Source organism: Mchenga conophoros, linkage group LG22, assembly GCF_057382185.1.
Source record: "Mchenga conophoros isolate Kocher_MC1m ecotype Shallow Benthic linkage group LG22, M_conophoros_male_GT1.1, whole genome shotgun sequence".
Classification (NCBI taxonomy): domain Eukaryota; kingdom Metazoa; phylum Chordata; class Actinopteri; order Cichliformes; family Cichlidae; genus Mchenga; species Mchenga conophoros.
The window spans coordinates 18,986,020-19,009,459 of NC_140546.1; the positions used below are offsets into that span (position 1 = coordinate 18,986,020).

At 42.7% G+C, this 23,440-nt stretch overlaps 1 protein-coding gene across 2 annotated transcripts; it reads left to right on the forward strand.

The window, feature by feature from the left end:
- The first annotated feature begins 1,180 nt into the window (after positions 1-1,180).
- zbtb10 (zinc finger and BTB domain containing 10) lies at positions 1,181-22,643 on the forward strand. Of its 2 annotated transcripts, XM_085262384.1 has the most exons (5): positions 1,181-2,104; positions 9,849-10,878; positions 17,592-17,657; positions 20,124-20,299; positions 22,182-22,643. In XM_085262384.1, the coding sequence occupies exons 1-5, from the start codon at positions 1,436-1,438 to the stop codon at positions 22,461-22,463; spliced, it is 2,223 nt and encodes a 740-aa protein (XP_085118510.1). In that variant the 5' UTR covers positions 1,181-1,435; the 3' UTR covers positions 22,464-22,643. The 2 variants fall into 2 exon arrangements, with proteins under 2 accessions (XP_085118510.1, XP_085118511.1); XM_085262385.1 differs by lacking the exon at positions 17,592-17,657.
- The last annotated feature ends 797 nt before the right edge of the window (positions 22,644-23,440 follow it).

Consider the following 23,440-nt stretch of genomic DNA (forward strand, 5'->3'; position numbering starts at 1 on the left):
TCATTGCTCTGCTGAGACAGAATTCACTGCCACCTGCGAGGCCTGCTGTTCATTTGATGCGAGATGACACACTGCATTTTAGTATGACAGAATCGAAGGAATTTCAGTTATTTTTCCTTTTAGTTCCATTATATTTTTATTTTCCAGCTGATAGCGTGTACGGGCTAGATGAATAAACACACACACTAGCCATACAAAACATTCCTTGTCTTCTTCTCGGGGATTTACCCACTCCTGTGGGATATACAATCCTCCACGTTACTGTCATCCAAACCCGGGTTAATTCCCACTCTTGTTCACACGCTGTGTGTGCAAAGCTCTTAATTGGGAAGCAATGAAACTATACACCAAGCAATGTGACACACACTGAGGGTGAGAAAAGACGCTCAGATGAAAGAGTGCCACCTACTGGATTTCGTTTTGATCACAAGGAGTGGGAGACGAGCAGATACGCGAGAATACAAGGCTGGAGTCTCCAGAGAATGACGCTTCGCGTCCAAACGCATTGCGTGACTTTATTTCAGACACGCGCGTTTCAAAATATATATACAAAATCTCAGTTAATGAATAACACCTTTGTTTTAGGGTTCAACATGCATCAGCAAACTCAACAAAGGAGGTCTGGAAAAAAACACAAATGAAAATGTACTTCGAGCACATACAAAATATAAGGCATCATTCTTACACACACCACATAAAGCTCAGAGGGAATATTGTGGTGTTGAATGTCGAATCTTGACTTAATATTAGTGTAGTGTAAGCAATTTTGTTTGGAATAAATATCTCGGTTAACATGCTTTTATGTATATTTATTGGCCCCACTTCTTTATATTCAAATGCCAACCTTTATTTATTTATGTATAATACATATATTCACTATAATAAAAAGTAAATAAATAGATAATATAAAAAAGACACCCGACAAGTTTCCTACTGCAGACATTCGTGAATGTTGGGACACCCCGCCGTGAGGAATGTGATTTGACATTTGCGGTCTAATAAAACAAACAGATATCAGATGAAAAGCATGCGGAAAATGGGTGCTTTTTTTTAAAGCACAAAAGACCCCATGCTGATCTACACCCCCCCGTCATCTTCCTTTAAAAAGCCACCCCCCACCACCACTACCACCAACGCGTTCCCCCCCCCCCGCCCCCTCTGGTCGAGGTGCATTGTGGGGAGGAAAGTCGTTGCCATTCGACCTCTGCGGGGCCTGCGCGGACGCAGCGAGAACCCTGAAATTCATTATGCGTTTAAAACCTTTATTTATTTCCGCATAACCTACATACTCTCACCGGGAGGGCCGAGCGGAGCGCAGAAACGACGACGGTCCATCTCTTTCGGAAAACACATCGGTTATAAACACAGCATTTTAATCGGAGGAGGGGGAATACTGTTGAGAAAGTGAAGATTCTAACATATATTAAGAAAAAAAATGTCCGGTGAGAGAAACCGCAGGTCGCTGGCTTTCCGAGGAGGTGGATTAGCTGGGTTAACGGGTTCCAGCGGTATCGGTGGGGGGAACTGTAACAGCTGGGAGGCCCCGGCCTGTCAAGATCGACATTTTAACGGGAACAGGCCGGATCAAGAGGAGGACAGGGATCTGGGGGCGAAAGGACCATCGCAGAAGAGAGTGGAGGGCGCTGGATCTGTCAGCGATAGCACGGAACCCGAGGCGGAGGAAGAAGAGGACCCGGAAGGGGGCAGTCGGGCAGCTGCGGAGGGCGACGATCGTGTCGACTCGGTGGAAGCGGAGGACGGGTCCGGGGACGGGAAAAACTGGGTTGCGGGGAACGGTCACAGCAACAGCGCTGACGGCCAGGAGACTGCCAGGGGAGGCGAGACGGGATCCAGGAAATCTGGGGTAGAGATGAGACCGCAGACGCTGCTTCAGAAACACTCGCTTTTCCACGCTTCGTGGTTGCAAGAATTTCCATGGCTCAAATTTTGCCAGGAGACTGGACTCATGTCGTGCTCCTGGTGTCACAACATTGCCACTAAAAACAGCGACGAGCTCGTCAAAGGCAGTCGCAACTACAAGCGGGCCTTGCTGCTGAGACATCACCTGTCTTCTGAGCACGGGAGAAACGATCCCACCAAACAGGTAACGTTAGCCCAACTCCACGACGCTTTCGTTTAGTTAACTACGTAACGTGAAATACCTGTCACACCGTCGGTATACCTTAATGTCATTACCTGTTTCCCTTTTCTGTCACACATAATAGAAGTTACTTCAAATTGTAAAGCGCAGCCTGGCAGGAAAATGAGCTTTTACCTAAGCTTCACAATCCCTTCTCCCGGCTAAATAGTTAGCATCGGTGTGCGCTAACGACCACAGCTAATGTCTAGCCTAGCTTCACAAGCCGCCCGCGGCTTTACTGTTTAGCCGGAGGTAGGTGACCAGTGGCCGCATTGGAAAGCCCCTGTACCGAAGCTAAGGGGTGACAGAGTTGAAAAACAAAATCACTTCAAAATATATTGTACTATGCAAGTTACTGTTGTGTGCCCACTCACCGGGCAAGTTAAAGACCTGCTCCAGTTTGACACCTGCTAGCTAATATCGCTCCGGAGGCTGTTTGTTGTCAAGTGACTAATTGCATGTCACAATTAACTGCTAATCACCGATAACTGCCGAAAATGAAGGGATACATATCGGACAGTGAAGGTGTTGTGGAGCACTTTTAGATGTTCACTGTACATCGCAGCTAGTCCTTTCACCAGCAGTAGTCTTGATCGCTAGCTTGCTAGAGGTCGCACAATGGCAAGGGCTCGACCCTGGCAGCCTTCGGGGAACCGCACCCCTTACCCAACCCCCCGCCTCTCATGCAGCTCTGCTGCCTCTCTGTCCCGGGTGACCTCTGGCGCATTTCTTGCTCCTCCACCTCCGCCTCCCTTTAGGGAGCTAAATTAGAGGCATTGTGCGAGAATGACCCCCCAAAATCCATAGATGGTGTCACTTGCAGTGCTGGACAAGGAGGGGAGAGTAAATCAGGTTGCCCTGAGCGTGACATCTTGCTTGCCCAGAGGCAGCGTTTGAAAAGGTTTGAAAGAGTGAAAATAGATGTCAGTAATAGGATGACACAGCATCACCTGAGCCTGTCATCCATATTTCTGGATTATTGGGCTCTGGCTATAACTTTGGGGCATATCTTATGATTAAAGGCTTATCCTGTTTGCAGACGACTGAAACCACGGGTCATACTTACAGGAAATGACTCCACTTTATTTAATAGGCACTTAAAGAGTATGTAGTTAGCTAAAGCTCGATGTAGGTATAATTGGGTATCAGTTTCTTGAATGCCTTTTTTTTTTTTTTAAAATTCAAAACACTCACGTCTTATTGCATGTGAACTGCCTTTATTGATGTCCATGAGATGTTTTTATTGCTTCGTCATTTTTTATTACAGTTTAAGCAACACTTCTACAATACTCTTTTAGTGACCTCATAAAAACAGGGAGGGCAGATTTGTCTGTACAGTTCGGTGTCAAAGGACATTTTTCTCATTAGTCCTACAGTAGGGGGGGAGCTCAGTTCCTTTTTAAATTGCCACATCCTACCTCATATTCAGAGAATGGCTTGGGCTGTCACGAGAATTAAGAGCGGGGTGCTATTTGTCTGTGATTTGTGAGTGAAGAGGATTGTACTACTACATTTAGTTCCTTCCTTTGTACACGCAATCACTAATCAGAATGACTTAAAGTGATCCACTAACTTGTACACATCTCTAATTGGTAAGGAGAGCACTAGGAGTGGATTAGGGGCTTGGTGAGGCTTTTCCCTAGCAACAAGGACCCCAGACGCTGTCTTGAGAGGTTTTTCAGGCCATTTCCTCATAAATGGTTATAGCTGAGTAGATAAAGATTGAATTAAAGCTTAAAGCCTTCTTTCTTTTTTTCTGAACTATTTATCTTTTGTTTTTATGCTTCCTCAACTTGGTCTGCCTTTTTAAAGTAAACAAAACAGCAAACACAGTACTGCTGAAATAATAGGCAGCAGTGTAAGCGAGACAGCATTATGAAGCAGTACATTAAAGGGGAACTACGGTGTTATGAGGCAAGGTCTTGTTCTATTCACCCATTCCTGATGTTAGTCAGGCCTCTGCTGCATTTGTTAAACCTAATTCAATTATCTGTAGCACACCAGGGCAGCTGTGTTAAATGTGGGTATCCTTGGAGAAGGGGGCCGTTGTCCTTAATTCTCTAGATGCTGTCTTATGGTCAGATTGTTCCCCGTGCTCACTAGAGGGGGAAAAAAAAGGGTAAACGGAGGCAAAAGGAGACAAGGTTTTCTGAGATTAGATATGAAGTCACATATGTACGACCATTTTAATTAAATTAAATTCTCAGAAAAGTTTTATTTTTTTATGGTGAAAAATGGGCAGTCCATACACTTCTTTTAATACGTATTTAAAGGAGGGCGGCTGAGGGTGTGTTAAACCCACTCTAGATGTTACAGAGTGATAGAGAAAGTTCCTTGTCATGGTTGTGTGCAGAGACTATGTGGCTGGTATTCCTCTTAACATGATGACACAGAGAGATGTGTAATTGTCATTTGTCACACCAAGTTTTTGACAGCCATTCTCTCTTACCCCTCATTTACTTCCTTGTTTTCGTTGTTTGTTTTTTTTTGTTGTTGTTGAGTATAAATGACAAATTTAATCCCCATCTCGCCTGTTCACCAGAGATCAGCGATATGTGCCCGAACCAGCTCAGGATACGGCTGTAGTCAGGTCAGATGATGTATGTTGACCCATTTGATTTGATGGCCAAACAAACACTACTGTGTTGGTCTAAATGAGGGTGTAAGATGATATCACTACACTTAATTCTCCAAAAGGGAAATTAAGATATGTTTAGGCTTCTTTTTTATATGTAATTTTCATCCTGTCATTTTAGTAGAGACAAACATAGGGCTGCATCATTAATCAAACTTTAATTTCAGTTATAATTTTGGCTTCTAACGATTATTGAAATAAGATAAAGAGCGGAGATAAAATGATTATTTGACAGTGTCTCTCTTGTGCTTGTGTTTCAACCGCACACACTTTCTTTTAGTTTTGTTGCTCCCTAAAAGCCCACTTTCCCTTCCTGCAGGCCGGGACACGTTTAGTTCGGGTCGTATTTCTTTCTCTTTTCATTATTTGTTTAATTTCTGTTGAATTGCAATTAAAGCTGAAGGAAATGCTTTTTTCCCAAAGTGTCTGAGAAATGATGACATTAATATTGGCCTGAAAAATTCAGATTTTAATTCTTGTTGTAGCCCTAGACAAACACCATATTCATTGTGATTGAGTGTTCCCACAAGGGATAAGGGGTCCAGCCTATTGCCAGCCTGGTGCCTAGCAGATAGACCGGGGTGGATACGCGGGAGGGGGGTGTTTATTGGGGGACGCAGGTCAGGGGAATGGGTGGGGAGGAGCCGGAGGGAGAATTCTTCTCGTTGAGTCTGTCAGTGACACCCCCGGCTCTTTAGCATTGTTGGGAGGCAGGGACTCGCTTAGTGCAGCCCTCCCACACCTTGGGCCAAATGCACACTGCAGTATTGTTCTAGCATCTGGGGACAGACGGGTTGGGTGAGGAAAGGGGGGGCTGAGTGAAGGATACACTAGATGGAGGGAGTTAGTGAAAGACTGGTGGAGATGGCCTCGGGGTTGGGCTGGTCATGGGACTGGATAGATGGAGGGTGGTGGGGTATAAGTGAGGGGACGGAGGCAAACATGTGTGCATAAAAGGTAAACAAAAACTGGCTCCAGTGGGTTATTATGTTTCAAGGGGACCTTGTTGTATGACATGATCTGTTGGAGGTGTGTCTGAGTGTTTGCCATGGATCTGCTGGCCTTGGGGGCGTTGTGGTTTGTTTGGGTTTGTGGTTGAGTTTGTTGAAGTATTCTTTTCTACAAGCAGTCAGAGCATCAAGGCTCGGGTTTATGACCATCTTGGTTTGTTTAATCCACCTGTAAATCAGCAGTTATTGGCTTTTCACTGTAAGATTTTGAAGCATTCATGTTTGACCTAGATCAAAGCACCCTCTTGGATGCTGTGCTCTCTTTCTGCCTTTTATTCTTCCACCCCTGGCATCTCTGGCTCAAATAAAAACCCAGCCACGTCATGACTGGGGGAGGCTGATATTGTCCCCACATTCTCTTTTGGCTCAAGCTGGTTTTGCCTCCAGCATCTGCTGTGCAGGGTTGATCTGCTGGTTCTCTTAAGCTCCCATCTCACACATGGCACATCTGGAGAAAGAATGATGCTGCTCATGAAGCCAGTATGGAGCAACTTAGCCCGGATAAAAGCTGAGAGGAGTCAGGGTGTTTGGGAGCGGGATGGTTAGTTGCTGCAAATGATAAGCAGTCTGCAAGTTTGTGGGTGTTGGTTTATTTGTGGTATTTGAGATGTATTTGTTTTTATTTATTTATTTTCTGAGTCTGTTGAGCCCTGAAGTTGTCATTAAGGTTATTTTATTTCATGCTGTTAGGTGGAAAATTGAAAACTCTGGGCAAAAACAAACAAGCATGAGTGTTGACAACCTAAGTTGAAAGCATATCCGACTCCCCTTGTTGCGATCGCTCTCCTGCCTGTCACCACAACGCTATATTAACCCCCACCCCACCCATAGTACTCAACATGATAACCGTGCCCCTCCACAGGCTTTGATGTGTATATCATGGAATAATTTCTCTCCCTCTCTCCTCATCCTCTTAGCCTCACCCACATGCACCATGGCTCCTTTCTATGCTTGCAAGTGGGAGCTGCTGTGTAATAAGAGAGTGAGTGCCGAGCCTTTTCACAAAGGCCCACAGTGAGTGGACAATAAGCCTAGGGGAGAACACGAGCTATTGTGAAGGCTAAAATGGGGTGACCCAACTCCTTCTCTATCACGCTCGCTTTCTGTCCCCCTCTGCTCGACATTTTCTCCTCCGCCCTGTCTCTCACTGCTCTCTCAAGCTCAGCCTCTTATTCATTTTCTTGGAGTGTGTGTTATCAGCACATTCTCAGCTTCTTTTCATATATTTCTGTCAGTTCTGTTTCTACGTTTTTGCTTTTTTTTTCCCCACCAGGATGGTGCAGTGCAGCTTTCTTGTCTCCTAATGTGCTCTATCTGTGCATCCTCTATTTATTTATGTGGTCTGCAAAGTCAACCCCTCCTATCTCTCCCTCATTCTGCCTTTCGTTTTATTCCATCCCATCTCTCTCCCTCCAGCTGTGGCAGAGGATGATAAGCTCCCCTATACTGTGACCAGGCTGCCCTGGACAAGAGCTGCAGTGTGGAGCGAGTAGGGGTGGTGGGTGGGGGCTGGGTGGGGACCTCAGAGAAATGGATTTAATCTGAATTACTCGAGCTGAAACCCCAGCTGTACGTGTAGGCAGTGTTTGTGTGTGGATGTGCACGCGCGCCGGCGAGATGGTGATGGGTGGGGGCAAAAATGCAGGGCTTGAGCAATGTGAATTATTCTGGATTAGGACATCTGCTCTGCAATTCTAAAATGAGCCAGAGATATATGCCCTGCTTGTGTACATCATGTGGGAAAACTGACATACATGTTCTGGGTTTATGATTTTGTGTGTATACATACATACATACATACATACATACTTTTTTGGGGGGAGGGGGGCGCATTGTATTTTGTCTGTGAGTATATATGCATTTACTTCACCCCAGACTGTGTGTTATGTGATGTTTGCATTAAGCATATGCATGCACATCTCTATACACACCTCTTTCTCCTGCTCTGTGTTAGTCGGGCTCTTTGCCCTTCAACTCTTTCCAGGTGAGTGGGGTTTGATGCCTTTGCCTGTACCCCTCCCATGCTTGTTTTGGATACTTCTCAGGCCTCCTGGTCTATTTATGGCCTATTTCCTGTTCATCAAGTGACAGAATTTAGTTGTTTAGAAACAGAATATGTGCAAAACGTTGAATCCTGTGAATCTGTAGTAGAAACTAACTAAAGAATATAAATGGAAAGAAAACATGTTTTAATGAAGGGGGAGAAAAAAATAAAACAAACTCAAGACATTGAGACATTTCAAAAATGCTCCTAGCACAGTTATGGCTAGTTTCTTAATGGTGCCTCAAACTGTGTTATCAGGACATACAAATGGATAGAGGTCTTAATCCAGAATTATTCTTATCCATGCGAGTGTATATAGGGGTCACTGAAAGTCCATTTGTTTCATTCTGTGTAGTGTTAATGTTATGTGTTTGTTTTCTTCCCTTTTTGAAACCACGGTCTGTATCTAAAAGACTAATGTAGCAGCAGTGATCTCACCCATCGGTTTGTAGATTCTGCATTTTGAAGGCTCTACTTTTCTTTTTTCTTTTATAGCCATCGCCATCTTTTTTTCTTTCTGAGGCCGGGAGTGACCGTGTTTAGGTGAAAGGGTGGACTGATAAGTTATCAGCTAATGCTACAGTTAGCAAGCTGATTTCAAAGATTGTGTAGGTTCATTGCAGAGACACATCTCCTACAACAGAAGGGTAGAATCTTGCTTACCAAAACTGAGACACACTTGTTAAGTAAGTCATGTTAATTCTTGAAATGACTGCATTGAGAATCTCCAAAAGGAGAAAAGACTGAGGCTACGTCCAGTTTTCTCTCCGCTTTGACCTCCTGTCCACACTAAGATGGCGCTTTCCTCAAGGGAAAACACTCTCAAAAACGCATACATTTCAAAACGCAGCTGTCCCGTCGCAGTGTGGACACACGAAAACGCAGACTTTCTAAAACGATGACGCATTTTAGTCATGTGACGCAGTCACGTGACCAAATAAACAAAGATAGCAGAGTGCGTTATACAGCGGTTGTTTTGATTGCTCCAGATAGCTTTTCTTCAAGTTCTTTAATTCTCAATGGCTTTTGCGCATGACTGGAACGTAAGCGTTTTGGGCCGTTTCAATGTGGACGCACAACTCTGTGAAAATGACTGAAAACGCTGGTGTGGACGCGGAGCCTTTTCAGATGAAAACACAGTTTTCAAATCTATCAGGGCTAGCTAGTGGGGACGTACCCTAAGGAGGGGAACTTCAGGAGGTGTATTGTTAACACCTGGGAGTCATGGCGACTATAACCATGGTTTTAAGCCTTATCAATATGAAATTATTCAAGTTATTAAAAAGAAAATTCATTCCATACATGTCAACATTTTAATACAGGCATTTAACGTGTGTCTCTCTCACTGAGCCAGTCTTTAGTGGCCATTCAAGGAACTGTATTCTCTATTTGCACTTTCATTCAGTCCTTGAGTTTTCCGCTTACTTGGAACACAACATCTGGCAGGAGTTGAATCAGTCAGATATTTGACTTGATCTGTGCCTGATTGGTCACTAATGCTTACCTCAGAAACGTGTTAAGTTTTTGTAACGCTTGCTTTAGCTGAACAAACATGCCATCGTGCTCAAATATGGCGTCATGTTCAGGTTTTTGCAGGCATTCTATTGGTACATAGAATAAGATGTGTTACTTTTGTTTGTGATGGTTGAATACAGTCATTTCTCGTGTTTATTAATATGTGGTTGTGTTTTATGTTTACATTTGCAGCTGTGGAATTTGGTTTAGAAAACACATTGACATTAGTGTGTTACCTAGCCTTAAAGTACTGGACCTTGCCTTCCGTCATTCCCACCTCCCCGTTAACAGCAGCCTGTCAAACCAGTTTCACCCCCAGGACAGGTGCAACAGTGTCGTTGGGAACCCAGTGGGTGTATTTGTTTTTTGTAAAGACAGGACTTACAGGAAGGGAAAACATTTGTGTACGATTGCATTTATGCTTGCGCTTGCAAATTACTTGTGTGGGCACACACAGTTTTTAAAAAAAAAAATTTTTTTTTCTTCTTCCTTCTTGCTTAAAAGGAGACACTGAGGCCCTCGGACAACACCAGCCCCTCCACTAACTGCACAGAGGAAGACTACCGCAACAAGCCCAACGAGAACTCCTACTGTTACCAGCTTCTACAAGAGCTGGACAAGCAACGCAAAAGTGGCATCCTCTGTGACGTCAACATTGTCGTCTCGGGCCAGGTGTTCCGCGCGCACAAAAATATACTGGTCGCAGGCAGCCGCTACTTCAAAACCCTCTACTGTCTGACCAAGAGCGAGACCCAGGACCAGACCACGGTCACACACCTAGATGTTGCTGCTGTGCAGGGCTTCTCGGTCATCCTCGACTTTCTCTACTCTGGGAATCTGCTGCTCACAAGCCAAAATGCCATTGAGGTGATGTCAGTTGCTAGTTACCTCCAGATGACAGAGGTTGTACATTCTTGTAGGGCTTTTATAAAGGATGCTCTGAACATCAGCATCAAGCAAGAAGCTCCCGATTCCGTGGTGGTGGACTACAACAAGAGGCAGATGGTGGCCAAAGAGGGGCAAAGGGGGCTAGACCGTAAGCCAAGTAACTTCTGGGCGACAAGCATCCTGTCAAAGCTATCAATCAAGGCCAGCAGCAATCAAGGGAAGGAGGCAATGGAAGAAGATGACGAAAATGGCCGCGTGAAAGAGGAGACGAGTGATATAGAGGTGACAGTGGTCGGGGGTGAGGGCTGTGCCCTGGTAACCCCCGGAGCCTCTGGTAGCTGGACCCACCACGACAACTCATCTGATTCAGCAGAGACCAATGAAATGCGGGCGACGAGTGGCCAGACGCGGGTCTTCGTCTGGAACGAGCCAGCCACAGGCGGCACGGCCGCATCACCCGCAGCAATAAAGCGAGAGGCACCAGATGCTGCAGCTGGAAGTGGACGGAGGAAAAAACAAGCTACAACACGGCGGTTTGTCTACAATTTCCCACCAGAGCCTGAAGAGGGATTTGATGAGGGGATGCTCATCCAGCCTTCAGCCTCCTACCCCAGAGAGGACTTCTCCTCGCTCTCCGAAAATGCTGGTAAGACACACATTTAACACGCCTTTTCAACTTTACAACAGTCTTGCTATGAGATGTGAGAATATGTGGATTGTCCTTTATAGCTAATGCTAAGTAGTAATTAGCATAAGAAATTTTGTTTCTTGTGTAAGTGTTTATATTCTTCCTTTACCCCTCCCCCCATCATGCCTGACAAACTCCTTCTGTCAGAAACTCCTACAACACACAGTGGAGCCTCAGACCGAGCTCTTGTCCTCCGCTGTAAAGCATCTCTGCACTCTTGGTAGTCACATGACACATTAAAACCTTGTATTTAAAGTGAATAATGTAAACGAACCCTTTTTTTGTCCAAATGCAGAATAACGCACTGTGCTTTAGAAGTAATTCCAACCTTGAAAGGAGTCTGTAGCTGCACATTTGTCGGCCAAAAAGGTTTTAAAAAATATAGTGAAGATTACTGAGTAGAGCCCTGAAACATGAGTGGTTCAAAAGCAACATTCAGTTGGCTTTATCATCAAGTAACAAACTTTTCCTACTTGCTAACCCAATAAAAGCACAGATTGAACCCAAAGCAGTCCAATCTGTGCTTTTCAAGCATCTAACCTGCCATGAATGGTCAATAATTAAGCCAATCCTGGACTCGGGCTTCACCAAATACTCCAGACCGTTGGGCTCATAAAAGTTAAGAGATGAGAGATCTAGATATGTTAATGTTGCCAGGTCTGTCCTTCTAACGCTGAGGTCGTTTTTGTTTCTGTAAGAGACTTTCATGTATTCCATTTCTTGAAATCTTCTGTCCTTTCAGTCTTTTTCTCTTCTGTTCAACACTGGTTACATTTGTACTCTGTCTGTTCCTTCATCCACCCTATCCAGTCCGCATACGTTGTAGCACTCTTAGTAATCTCTTCTTAGATCCAGCCTTCTCCATCTCTTGTTGCCATTAAGCATGGCTCTCCATCTAACCATAATGATATCACATATTAAGTGGAGTGGTATGGATAGGGGGAAGAGGATGTGAAGACTGTGTGTAGAAGAAGTAGAGAACTACATTTTATGTACGTGTGGTGTGAGAGAGACAGAAGCCCTCCCTGATGCGGGATAATGAAGAAAGCAGGGGAAGTATTTCTTCCCGCAGACCTCCCTAAATGCACTTGAATGCTCTTTGTGCCTCCAAGGCCTCTTTTAAAATGTACGTGTAGCGATGCTGGGTGTTGGCCTAGAGAGAGTTCACTTAAAGCTGTTAGTTTTTAACATGTGTGCTCCATGTCTCTGTTCAGTATATACAGCTTTTTTCCAAATAAAGAGATGTTTATGGCTTTGTGTAAGATATCAATCACATGAAAAAGGTTTTAAGGCAGCTGTTTACCCCTAAATTATATTTTCTGTCCAACAGTACATTTACCTCAACTACCAGATTTTTAGTCGAGCAGTATGTGCTGCGTTTTCAATGTAAATAATGATCGGCTCACCAAAATATAACCACCTCCTCATCCAGACGCTTAAACCCTTTAACTACTACAGTCAAGAACCTTGAACGTCTGTAACTAATGGCCGGCCTTTTGTGAAATATCTGCGAGTGGTGGTGTCTAGAGAATTTAAGGCTAAAATGTGCAGCACATTATGCTGCTGCTGTTTGATGTTGGAGAGGAGGGCGCTTCACCTCTTTTTAGGTCATAAGAAATGTAGCCCGCTTGTGCGCTAAACATGTGATACAACGTTCATTTAAGGTTAAATTGTACCGTTTGTGGTATTTCTCTGGTTCTGGTGTATTCTAAGCGGGGGTTTTTTGTTTTGTGTGTGTATTAGTGTTAGTTCCCATTTTGGAGTAGTGCTACAGAGTGCAGACTAAGTTAAGTTGCTGAGGGTTTTTTCTTCTTCTGAAGATTAGAGCTGAGGTTGAAACTACAAAAGTTTTGGCAAAGAATCCTGATCTCATCAGCTGTTTTGAACAAGTCTAAATATGTCATCTCAACGTCCACCTTTGTGGTGTTCGTGTCACATACAAATGACGTCACAGGATGTTCAGCCGCATTGCTATAACGACCCCACGCAAGGTGGTACTTAATTGTGGTGAAAAATGAGTCGTACTGCCTCGAGTCCCGTCAAGCTGATCTGAGTAGGTACCAGTGTTGGGACTAACACGTTATTAAGTAACGCGTTACAGTAACTACGTTATTATTGTGGTAACGAGCACGGTAACTAGTAGAGGTGGGACTCACCATACATCCCACGATACGATATTATCACAATACTTAACGCACGATACGATATTATTGCAATTTTTTAAAATATTTTGCGATATTCAGATTCTGTACATAAAGGTAAACTTTATCAATATTCATTTTATTTAATATCAAAGTCTCGCACTCAGTCTTTCTCTCATTTCAGTCAGTTTTATTGTTGAAAAACTGAACGGTTTGTATTACAGTCTAGTCCAACTTAACTGAATGCAACCATCTGGTACAATTATAGCTGTTCTGAACTATGCAATATGAAAACTATGCAGCCCCTTCAGCAACTGAAGAATTTGAAAGTAAATTAAAACAAAATATAATTTTACATAAAATAAAAAAGTTTTAAACTTAATTTAAGACATGTTTTATTTTAATTAAGTTAAAATAAGTAAACTGTCATGTTTATTGCTGCCAAAAAAAAGTTAAACACATTTGGACAGTGAAGGAATGTCAGGATTCTTGCTCAGAAAAAGGATCAACATGCTCTGAAGTCAGAGCACAAAAACCTTTTTTTTTTTTTTTGTAACAAAATATCGATTTCTGCTGTCCCTGTATCGATACATTATTAGCAAACAAAATATCACGATACTACACAGTATCGATTTTTTTCCCCCACCCCTAGTAACTAGTTATTATGCCAAAATCAGGAACGCGTTAATCGTTACTGGGATTTAGATAGGGTCGTTATTCGTTACTTCGTGTGGTGGCTATCGTGGAGCTTCCACAGATTCAGTAGCATTAGCAAGTGGTGGAGGCCAGCAGGTGGATGAGGGAAAGGGCGAGGCGGACCGAGGCGGCCGCTGGTGTCAGGTGAACTGAACTTCAGGTAAGAAGTTATGACCTGCAGTCTATCCGGGTCAGATATAAACCAAGTTTAGGTGGAGTTTATTTTCGTTATGCTGACTTTTTCGTACAGTGTACTAGCTAGCATGACGGAGTTTCTATACAGCTGGGTAGGTGCTATGATGTTTCTGATGTTGAACTTTATTTTATTCATAAGGTTAATTATTAGAGTTGCCAACCATCCCGTTTAAAAAAAACGGAATCGTCTCATATTCAGAGAAAATATTACGCGTTTCGTATTGAGGTGAAAAGGAATGCAGTTTGTCCGGTACTTCAGCTACAATGAAAAAGACACAAAGCGGTCTCTTCTCTCATTCTCTCTCCCTCACTCTCCTGTTGCTACTTCAATCATGAAACTGATCAATGATCAGCTGATCGGCTTTTCTCTCTCGTTTGTTTATCGCTCACTTTGTGCCAGAAAGAGGAAATGTTGCGCTAAACAACAGCAGCACGTTTAAGCTTGATCAGCTGTTGTTAGAATTTATTTAATATTACTTTCTAGTATCAGCTGATGTTTGCTGGAACCACAGCCATAAACACTGCTGATCATGATATGGTTTGGATATGTGGTGAGAGGGAAGCATGAAGATGAAACCAGGAGATGTCCTTACTGAATCATCAGAGCTGAACAGGTGATGGAGAAACAGGTTTGCCTTTTAGGTGACATGGATGAGTTGAAGGGAAGTTATGAACTGTTTCTGAGAGACAAATAACACTAGGATCCTTTTTTAGGTAGCTGACAGCTGGTAACTGTGCAGGGGCGGGTCTAGCAAAGTTTTGCCAGGGAGCCAGGTAGGGCATTAACAGGGAAAGGGGGGCACAAAGAAATACTTTTCTTTCTTATTCTCATTTAAAATATCTAGCTCTTAAAAAAAAATTATCTGAATCTTACAACAAACGATTGATAGATTGACGCATATATACCATCAAAACGGTGTACATCACTGTCACAATAGCATTTGTTTTCATTCAAAGGCTTTATGATTTTTCCTATAATGGTGGGCCGGTCTCTAGTCAAAACGCCTGGACCGATTTTATTTTTTTTAATTTTTTTAAAATTTATTTATTTATTTTTTTGTCCCAGGCAGCTCATCTGCAGTCTGGTGTTACCTACATCTTCCTATTCGGAAGGCAGAATTTCCGAGTTCTGAGTACAATCGAAAGCACCACAACTGCAGTTTTCGTGTTGGATGTACAAAGCACACATGACGCTGTGACGTAGGCTAGAATCATGGCAGCAGTCAATGACGGTCCAGGCGTGGGATTTCTCTCGTGGAAATATGCACATTATTTTTTCCTTTCTATTGGTAGGTGGCACAGTGCACTTGTGGCAAGTAAGCAAGCTAGAAGACTGGCAAAGTTATGGAAGCAACACATTAACAAGAGAATTCTGAGTAAAACCAAAGTTACTTTCCCTAGTAACTAGTTACTTTGAAAGTAATGAGTAACTTGAAGTAAATGAGTTACTTTTGATAGAAGTAACTAGTAATGTAACTAAGTTACTCATTTAAAGTAACTTACCCAACACTGGTAGGTACTAATGGTAAAACGACTGTAGACTGACCTCTGGGAGCCATAAAGACAAGTGTGTTAGACATTATTTGACAGAAACCTCCATATCCCTGTTATTTCTGACTGTTTAATGGTACCTTGTACTACTGAGTAATCTTTAAAAGTGGTTAATAAATGGTACAAAGCTGGTGAGTTTTCCTCTGTCTCTGGGGAGGTGACGATGCTAAAAAAAAAAAACCCTGAGTGTACTTCTCCACTCTGCAGAAGATCACTAACCTTTGTCCTCATTCTATATAAGTAGATTTGGCTTCCTCAAGTTTTTTTTGGGTTTTTTTTGTGTGTGTTTTTTTTCCCCCCCTCATTTTATTATAAATGTATTACTAAAAAAAAATTCATCAGATCTCTGGAGCCAGCATTTTGCAAATTGTGGTTCTAGTGAGTTATTTTAGACACAGGCAGCAGCCACAATGGTAGATATTCTGCATTGGTTTAGATACACTGTTGTCTGATTGAAAGATCCGTACCATTACAATTTTTCACCTCGATTGTCCAGCGCCATTTATGGACAAAAAGTTTCTTGTCAGAGCGGTCGGTTGGTGACGGCATTTCCCACAGTCTAGCCTTGATTAGCCATGTACTGAATACAGTGCTCAATTGTTGTAATTCAGTCTTGATTTGTGTGTCACATGATCTTCTAAATCTACATATACTTGGATAGAAAATACTAGAATGATCCATTTCCGTCATTAGTACAAGTACACACCACAAAAACTCTTCTGCTGGCTTAAACTACACAGCTCTCTCGCACTAGCTGCCTTGCATATTTCTCTTTGAGTGAATAGTCATCGAGCAATACTAGCTGTCCCAGTTTCCCACAGTGATGTCACGCTCTTGGCTTTCATTTTGCTTCATTTTGATCTGTGTAGTCGCGCTCCAAGGATGGAAACATTTTAGCACAAATGGAGGCCTTTGTTTGTTACAGTTTTTGAAAGGGATAATAAAAACTGTAACTTTTTATCAGTCTTCTTCTTGTTGTGCTTTAGATTATTCGTTGTTGCAAACAACTGTCAATTATTTCCCTGTTTTTCATAATTAGTCTGGCCTTTAAATTGGGCTGACTAGTGAAATATGTCAGTTTTTTAGCGTTAAAGGTAACGTCCCAAACTATTCAAATATTTAATTATGAGCTGTGAAAGCTCAGAAAAGCAGCAATTAATTCTTGGCAGTGGTTCAGTTGTAAAGACGGCTGATGTTGAAGGAAGGTTGGTGTTGAATAGGATAAGAGCAATTGAAAGTGAAGAGTGTTTCAAGGTTATGTTACTCTGCTGGTGCTGCCTGTTCTTCCTACACCAAGCCCACAGCCATTACTCATGGCCAGTAAATTCTTTGGCCAAACAAGACTGTTGGATTGTTTAAAGGGTGGGTGCTGCAAAGGCACAAAGAGCAGGTGAAATGTATTTGCATGCACACTGGTCTCTGTTGTAGCACACCCATACACACCCACACATAGAAACAACCCACCACTGCTCACCCTACCCCCAATCCCTGCGAGGTGCAAAGCCGCAAGGGGCAGTCCCTTCTCTCCCTAATCCACTCTAATGCACTGGGGCTGTCCTCACTATTCCAAATATTGACCCAGGGAGAATGGAGACACACACTCTCTCTCTCTCTCTCTCTCTCTCTCACTCACTCACTCACTCACTCACTCACTCACTCACTCACACAAAGGGGTGTGTCTTTAATGGGCTCTAAGCGTTGATGCTTTACGAACCGGACGTGCACGTACACACACACACACACACACACACAGGTGCTCACACTAGTGCTTACAAAAGCTGAGTGTAAGATGAGCCGTGTGAGGGCTCGACTCTGTCATCCTCCAGTTAACCCCCTTCCTGCTGGAGTCTCCTGAACTTGTTGCGCTGGTTGGTGGAAAACACACTGCTTTACATACAGTAGGGGCCTGTGTCTTTGTGTTTGCCTATGTTGTTCACTGAAACTTCCATTGTTTCATGTGGGGGTGGTTAGTTGTGTACACAAGACATTGTGAGGTGTGCGTCGCCCCCACTCCCCACCCCACCCTCCAGCTCTCAACCACCTCTCATCTGTCTTTTTCCCTTCTCTTGTCCCTTCCCCCTTTCCCAGAGCTGGCCAATCAGATCCAGTATAGCATCATGCAAGACTTACAACAAGGGGAGTCCTGGGAGAATGGTAAGATGCCACACTCTAGACTACTGCTAAATTACCAGCTTAGGCAAATTTAGTGACTCTTGTGCAATGCCCATTATTTCAAATGAGTGTGGGAAGTCTATTTAACATGTTTTCTTTTAACAAGTGAGAAGACAAACAACCGGGTTCATTTAGGAACTCCTGTTCAACTGGTTTTAGAAGGTGCAGCTGACCTGTGATCTCTGTGAGGTGCTTTTCCACCAAAAGTTCCTGGAATTTCAAATCAGCTGATGTCCAGGCACTTTCCAAGGGGTAAAAGTTCCTCTACCGAATTGGGACTTGAGTTTCCACAGTATGTGGAAAGCCTGGGGCAAGTTTAAGCAAATTAGACTGACATATGGAAAACAAGACTGTCTCATGTAGCTTCTTTCTCTGTAAAAATGAGCAACAACGTTTGGTGTTTAATTTGGTCCTTTGGGTTAATATCTATAAAGCTGCTAAATTAAAGCTATAACCAAAGCTTTTTTTTTTTTTTTAAAAACGGTAATGTATAACAATGACACAGAGAGCACAATTTTTTTTCTATTTTTTTTTATTATTAAAAAAAAAAAAAAAAGATAGTGTTCAACAAGGCGTGAGATGGGAAGACAAATTTAGACAAGGTTATGTGTTACTTTCAGTCTATTTATAAAGGATATGAAAATGGCCAGTGCTCCGACTCAACAGTACTGAACAGTCAACGGTACAACAAGCTGTAATTGATTTCAGTATATTCTTGAGAACCAGAATAGTCGACAGAACGGTTAACACATGCAAAATAACTTGACATCGTCACATACATGTAGGAGGGGAGAGTACTGCTTACAGTCATAAGTGACAGGGTGTGTAGTGTGTGTGTATATATAGTTCATACAGCGGGTGTGAAATGGTAGGTCAGTGGGTATACACTACTTTTTTGCATTTTCCTAAATGTTCCCTTTAAACTGGAAAAGATTGTCAAGCCATTTTGAAGCCGTCATTTCATCCCTTCAACTTCGTCTGACTCTAAACTGAGTTTAGATCAGAGTCCAGATTCCATATAGGAGCTGTGTGTTATTGACTTGAATCCACAGCACACTCTAAATTAGATTCTTTCCCATTGCTCCCAAAGTTGAGACGGATCTTCTGTTTTGATTTTGCTTTGATTGTTTGTTTGTTTTTAAATAGATGATTAATGATTTAGAGGCAGGTTAGTCAGGTGGCATCAGCTGAAAAGGTGTGATAGGGATTGTTTTTTTTGTTTTTTTTTTAATGTAACCTTACTGAATGTGACCTTTCACTTAAAAGAAAAAAAATCACTGCATTTAAAATGCATTTATTTAAATGTACACTTTTAGGGCAGTTTGTGAATTTACACAAAATCTGTGCAGCTTAAATTCACAGCGTGTTGCACTTCCCCGAGGTGCTTCTGTGCTGTGTTTAACACACGCAGGCCGAGTGAATACACAGGTGACCTGCTTCTCATCAACCATCGTCCCCTCCTCCCCTTAGCAACCTGCCTTGACGACGACTCTGTTGTGCGCTCCTTGGCTCAAACAAAAGGATCAGCCCTATTACCCCACTCTCAGTGGAGACAGCCCGTTTGGAGCCTTTTCAAAATCAATACATCGTCTATTTATTTGCAAACCCAGCTGTCCTCGCTGGCTTGTAAACATACCCACAGGGTTAATGAAGAAAATGAGGGTGCAAGGACATCTGCATTATTATTGATTTACACACTGAAATAAAAATAATAAAGAAATAAATAAACATGCTGATACATAGACTTTGTCCTTGAGTGATAAAATAGCCAGGCTTTATTTATTTAGCTTGCTAATCGTGTGTTCTGTATCATTAGGCAGATCAGTGTCTATGGATTATTCAGATTGCCTTAATGCTCCTAACGAGCGTTATTAGCGTGTAGCTATCCTTACCATACCGTTATTCAGTTTATTATTTAATAAAGAGACTCATTAATTTAGTAGCCCGCTAACACTTGCCTCCTCGTTTCAATTGCAGTGCTCTGGTAATTGTATAAACCCCACCACCCACTCCCCCGACTGAACTACATGAGCCAAGCAGTAGATCCATAGATCCATGGTGCTGCTTTACATTCATGCCTAACGTAGATCTTTGTATCATCGCCATAGCGTGACCTCTGTCGTAAAGTTAACCTGCAGACCAGTCAGCAGCTACAGAGAGGGATTGCGAATCTGTCACATTTAGCAGTGTGCGTAGCTTTGCCTAAATTATGTCTGCATTACAGTTTGTGGTTTGTAATGCATTTTAACTCAGTGATTTGATAAACAGGATGTTGGTTGCTGGCACACCCCTCTGTCATCATTCGGTGGAAATGCAGCTTTTACGATAATTGTCTTGCTCCATCTCACCATTATTGGTTTAAAGCAACTTTCTTTTCCTTGAGCAAAATGTTGTCTCCTGCTGACCTTCCTGTGCATCTGCATGTTTTCTGTTTTTCTCTCTACGCAGGCGAGTCCTCACACCTAGCCCTCAATAAGCTCAAGTGCCCCCACTGTAACTACATCGCCAAGCACCGTCGCACACTCAAGAGGCATCTGATCATCCACTCAGGTGTGCGCTCTTTCAGCTGCGACATCTGCGGCAAGCTGTTCACCCGCCGTGAGCATGTAAAGAGACATTCCCTGGTGAGTTTGCATATGCACTGGATCCTCTCGCGCTACCACGTGACGTGCGCCCTCCAATTTCTGGCAAACACCACAGCGTTTTGGCCGCCCCCTCACATCAGTGCACCTCCACCTTGTGTTTTGTGTCTGGTAGCTTTTGCTCAAAGGGAGTGAGTGCAGAAGTAGAACATTTTGGCTGCATATCTTACTTTGTAATGGTGGGAGGACTGTAGGGTCAAACACAAAGTGATTCGAAACAAATGGAATTGTGGGATCGTCCCTCATTTCCTGCATCTAAAGATAAGGAGGCCAAGTTAATCATTGTCCTGGCATCGTCCCGTTAAAGATGGAGCATAATTACTTTACTCCTTAGTCAGTTGAGAAAGATTATCCCAGTTCCATGTAGTGAAAAAAGAAGGGGAAATGTTTCTGTGTTCCACTAGTGGTAAAAGCAGTTATTCTGGTGAGCCACTCCTAGTAGCTGGAAAATAAATGCCCAAACCCCACACCCCGGTTTTATCAATCATTAACAACAAAAAAAAGGATTCAAGTTCAATACTGGTAAAATAAAGGCTAGTATGGCACAATCAGCAAACGTGTTGGTCTGTTTTTCCTTCATCAGGGTACTGTTTGAGAATCACTGGCTGAGACGAAGACTTTGACATTGAAGGGTGTACTTCTGTTTGCTTTCTTGCTTCAAGTCCGATGGGAATATTGATTCTGCTAACATCCAATTAATCACAGTAGATTTTGAGCTACTGCTTACCTCTGCTTAGCGTAGCATAGAAACTGGAAACGTATAAATGTCTAACCTAGATTAGTCTGAAGCCTCCCATCAGCTCCGAGATTACCAGAATATTACTTTCCTTAACGTGGATGGTTCAGCTCCATATTTTATTCATAGCTTCCAATAGAAGAGCTTTGCATGACTCATAATTCAGAAATAATCAGTCTTTTTAACTTGGCCTGGGTGCAGATCCTCAGCTGTTTTAGCTTTTCTCCATTCAAAGTTCCCATTATCCTCATTGTTGTGTCGTCACGTCCAGCAAAAGTGATTGAACATTAGTGGCCGAAACTCAGTTTAGAGGCACCAGGCGTGCACATCTCACCTCATTTTCACAACCTCAGTGTTTTTGATGTGGCCGGTGCTGACCAGACACAAGTTTACAATTGTGTCAGTTTTTACTACCATTTTAATGATCCTCAGTACAGAAGCTCAGAGTAGCAGGTTACACAGAGGGAGATGTTGCAGTAAAGTCTTTGCTTCCAGTTTTGACACTTTTTTTTCCCCCTCCTCTACAAGCGCTGATGTGGAGGATTTTGTAAACAGCGCAGAGCTGTAGTGGCGTCACTGAACAACATGACCAATGTGGCAAGTGTAATGAGCCACTAAGGCACCAGTCCCAAAGGCCTAAAGATGGGTCAGTGCCCTCCTGGCCGAGAAAAATGTTTCCCCAACCAGTTGGCAAGTGGTTGCTTGAGATGTATGCCACTGCACCGAAAACCTCCTTGCGCTAGCTTTAGTCCAGCTAGCAGCAAGCTGGCAGATTCCTGCAGTTGCCTAGTCTCCATCAAAGACACTGAGTCATGAAAAGTGCAGCTCAAACCAGAAACGGAGACCATTCACCTTCAAAGTAAAAGTTTTGAAACTTTTGTGGTAAGCCACAACTTTTACTTCGAAGGCGAATGTTGCACTTGTGACCTATGGGAAACCTTGGTTATCTCCTAGCAACAACGGTGATCTCAAGGAGAACATTAACTTTGCTCATGTTTAATATACTTGTATTGTGACTAAAACTAAAGAAAAGTAGCATAAGTCCACATTAGATTTACCAGTGAACGCATCGTTTACACAACAACTAACTGGAATTACTCCATGTCATCGACCCTGTCTACCTTCTAGGTTCACAAGAAGGACAAAAAATACAAGTGCATGGTATGCAAGAAGATCTTCATGCTCGCAGCAAGCGTGGGTATCCGCCACGGCTCGCGGCGCTACGGCGTGTGTGCAGACTGCGCCGACTCGCACCAGGCCACTCAGGAGGGCCTGGAGGGCATCGAGTTTCCTCGGGACGAAGACTTTGACGGGGAGGAAGGGGAAGAAGTGGAGGGCGAAGAACCTGCTGAGAACGACCAATCAAATTGGGGCGAGGGCAACGCTGGTGCTGCCCCGGAAGAGGACTAAAAAAAAAATAAATACATTTTTAACAAGCTTGAGAAACAAAAATGAATAACAGTTGATGTTTAATATATATGTATACAGAAATCTAGCTGGTAAACAATCAACTCCAAAGTGCTATCAAACCTTGAGGTTACTTAATTGTGCGAGTATATGACAAAGAGTTTGATTTTTTTTTTTTTTTTTTTTTAAAGAAAAGCTTTGCGGGAACTCCAAGATGTACAGATTTTATTATTGCTCAAATGTGTCCAACTCTGGGCCCAGCGCCCACAAGAGAACGATTTAATGACGAATAACGTGATGAATCAGGTCTTTGGTGATGTATTTTATTTCCTGTTTTGTTTTTTGTTTTCGGGACGGGCGGGCGGGAGTCTGGTAGGGTGAAGTCGTTTTTGAGTTGAGTTAGGCCAATCATCTAAACAAAGAAATGTTAATTATTTAATTTATGAAGAGAGGTCTTTATGGTCTTATCAGATTCTATAATTTGTTTTGTTCTATTGTTTCTTTCCTTGTCTGCGAGCAGAGCCGTAGTAAGCCGTCGCTCTCTGCTGCGTCTGAGTGTGCGTTGTAGAAGTACACAGAAGAAGAGCATTACTGTCCACAGGAAGATTTTACCTTGCTCTGTAGATTTTTTTTTTCTTTTCTTATATGCGCTAAATATTATTCTTTTCTGTGTTTTATGTTTGTTTGTTTTTTTTCCTTCCCTGCACAAAATCTTGGAACCAAAAAATCTGTTTTGCGACTCTAATGTATTACAGCCATATTTATGATTAATTTAAGAGGGCTGTGATATTGTGCCAAACAGACCGCACACCAAGATTAAGCAGGAAACAAAAACTACTGAATTTAAACAAAAAAAGAGAAAAAAAAAAAGATGAGAGTGAGAGAAAGACGATGTTAGGTTTGTTGTTAAGCGGGCAGGGTGGGGGAAGATGATTTAAAAAAAAAACAAATAAAAAGAAAGTACAAGGGGAAATGTTATT

What these genes read in the sequence shown, in the direction of transcription:
- zbtb10 (XM_085262384.1), top strand. Translation starts at nt 1,436, where the DNA reads ATGTCCGGTGAGAGAAACCGCAGGTCGCTGGCTTTCCGAGGAGGTGGA. An exon ending in GAAACGATCCCACCAAACAG is followed by an intron (nt 2,105 to 9,848) that starts GTAACGTTAGCC and finishes CTTGCTTAAAAG; the next exon opens with GAGACACTGAGGCCCTCGGA. An exon ending in ATGTAAAGAGACATTCCCTG is followed by an intron (nt 20,300 to 22,181) that starts GTGAGTTTGCAT and finishes TCTACCTTCTAG; the next exon opens with GTTCACAAGAAGGACAAAAA.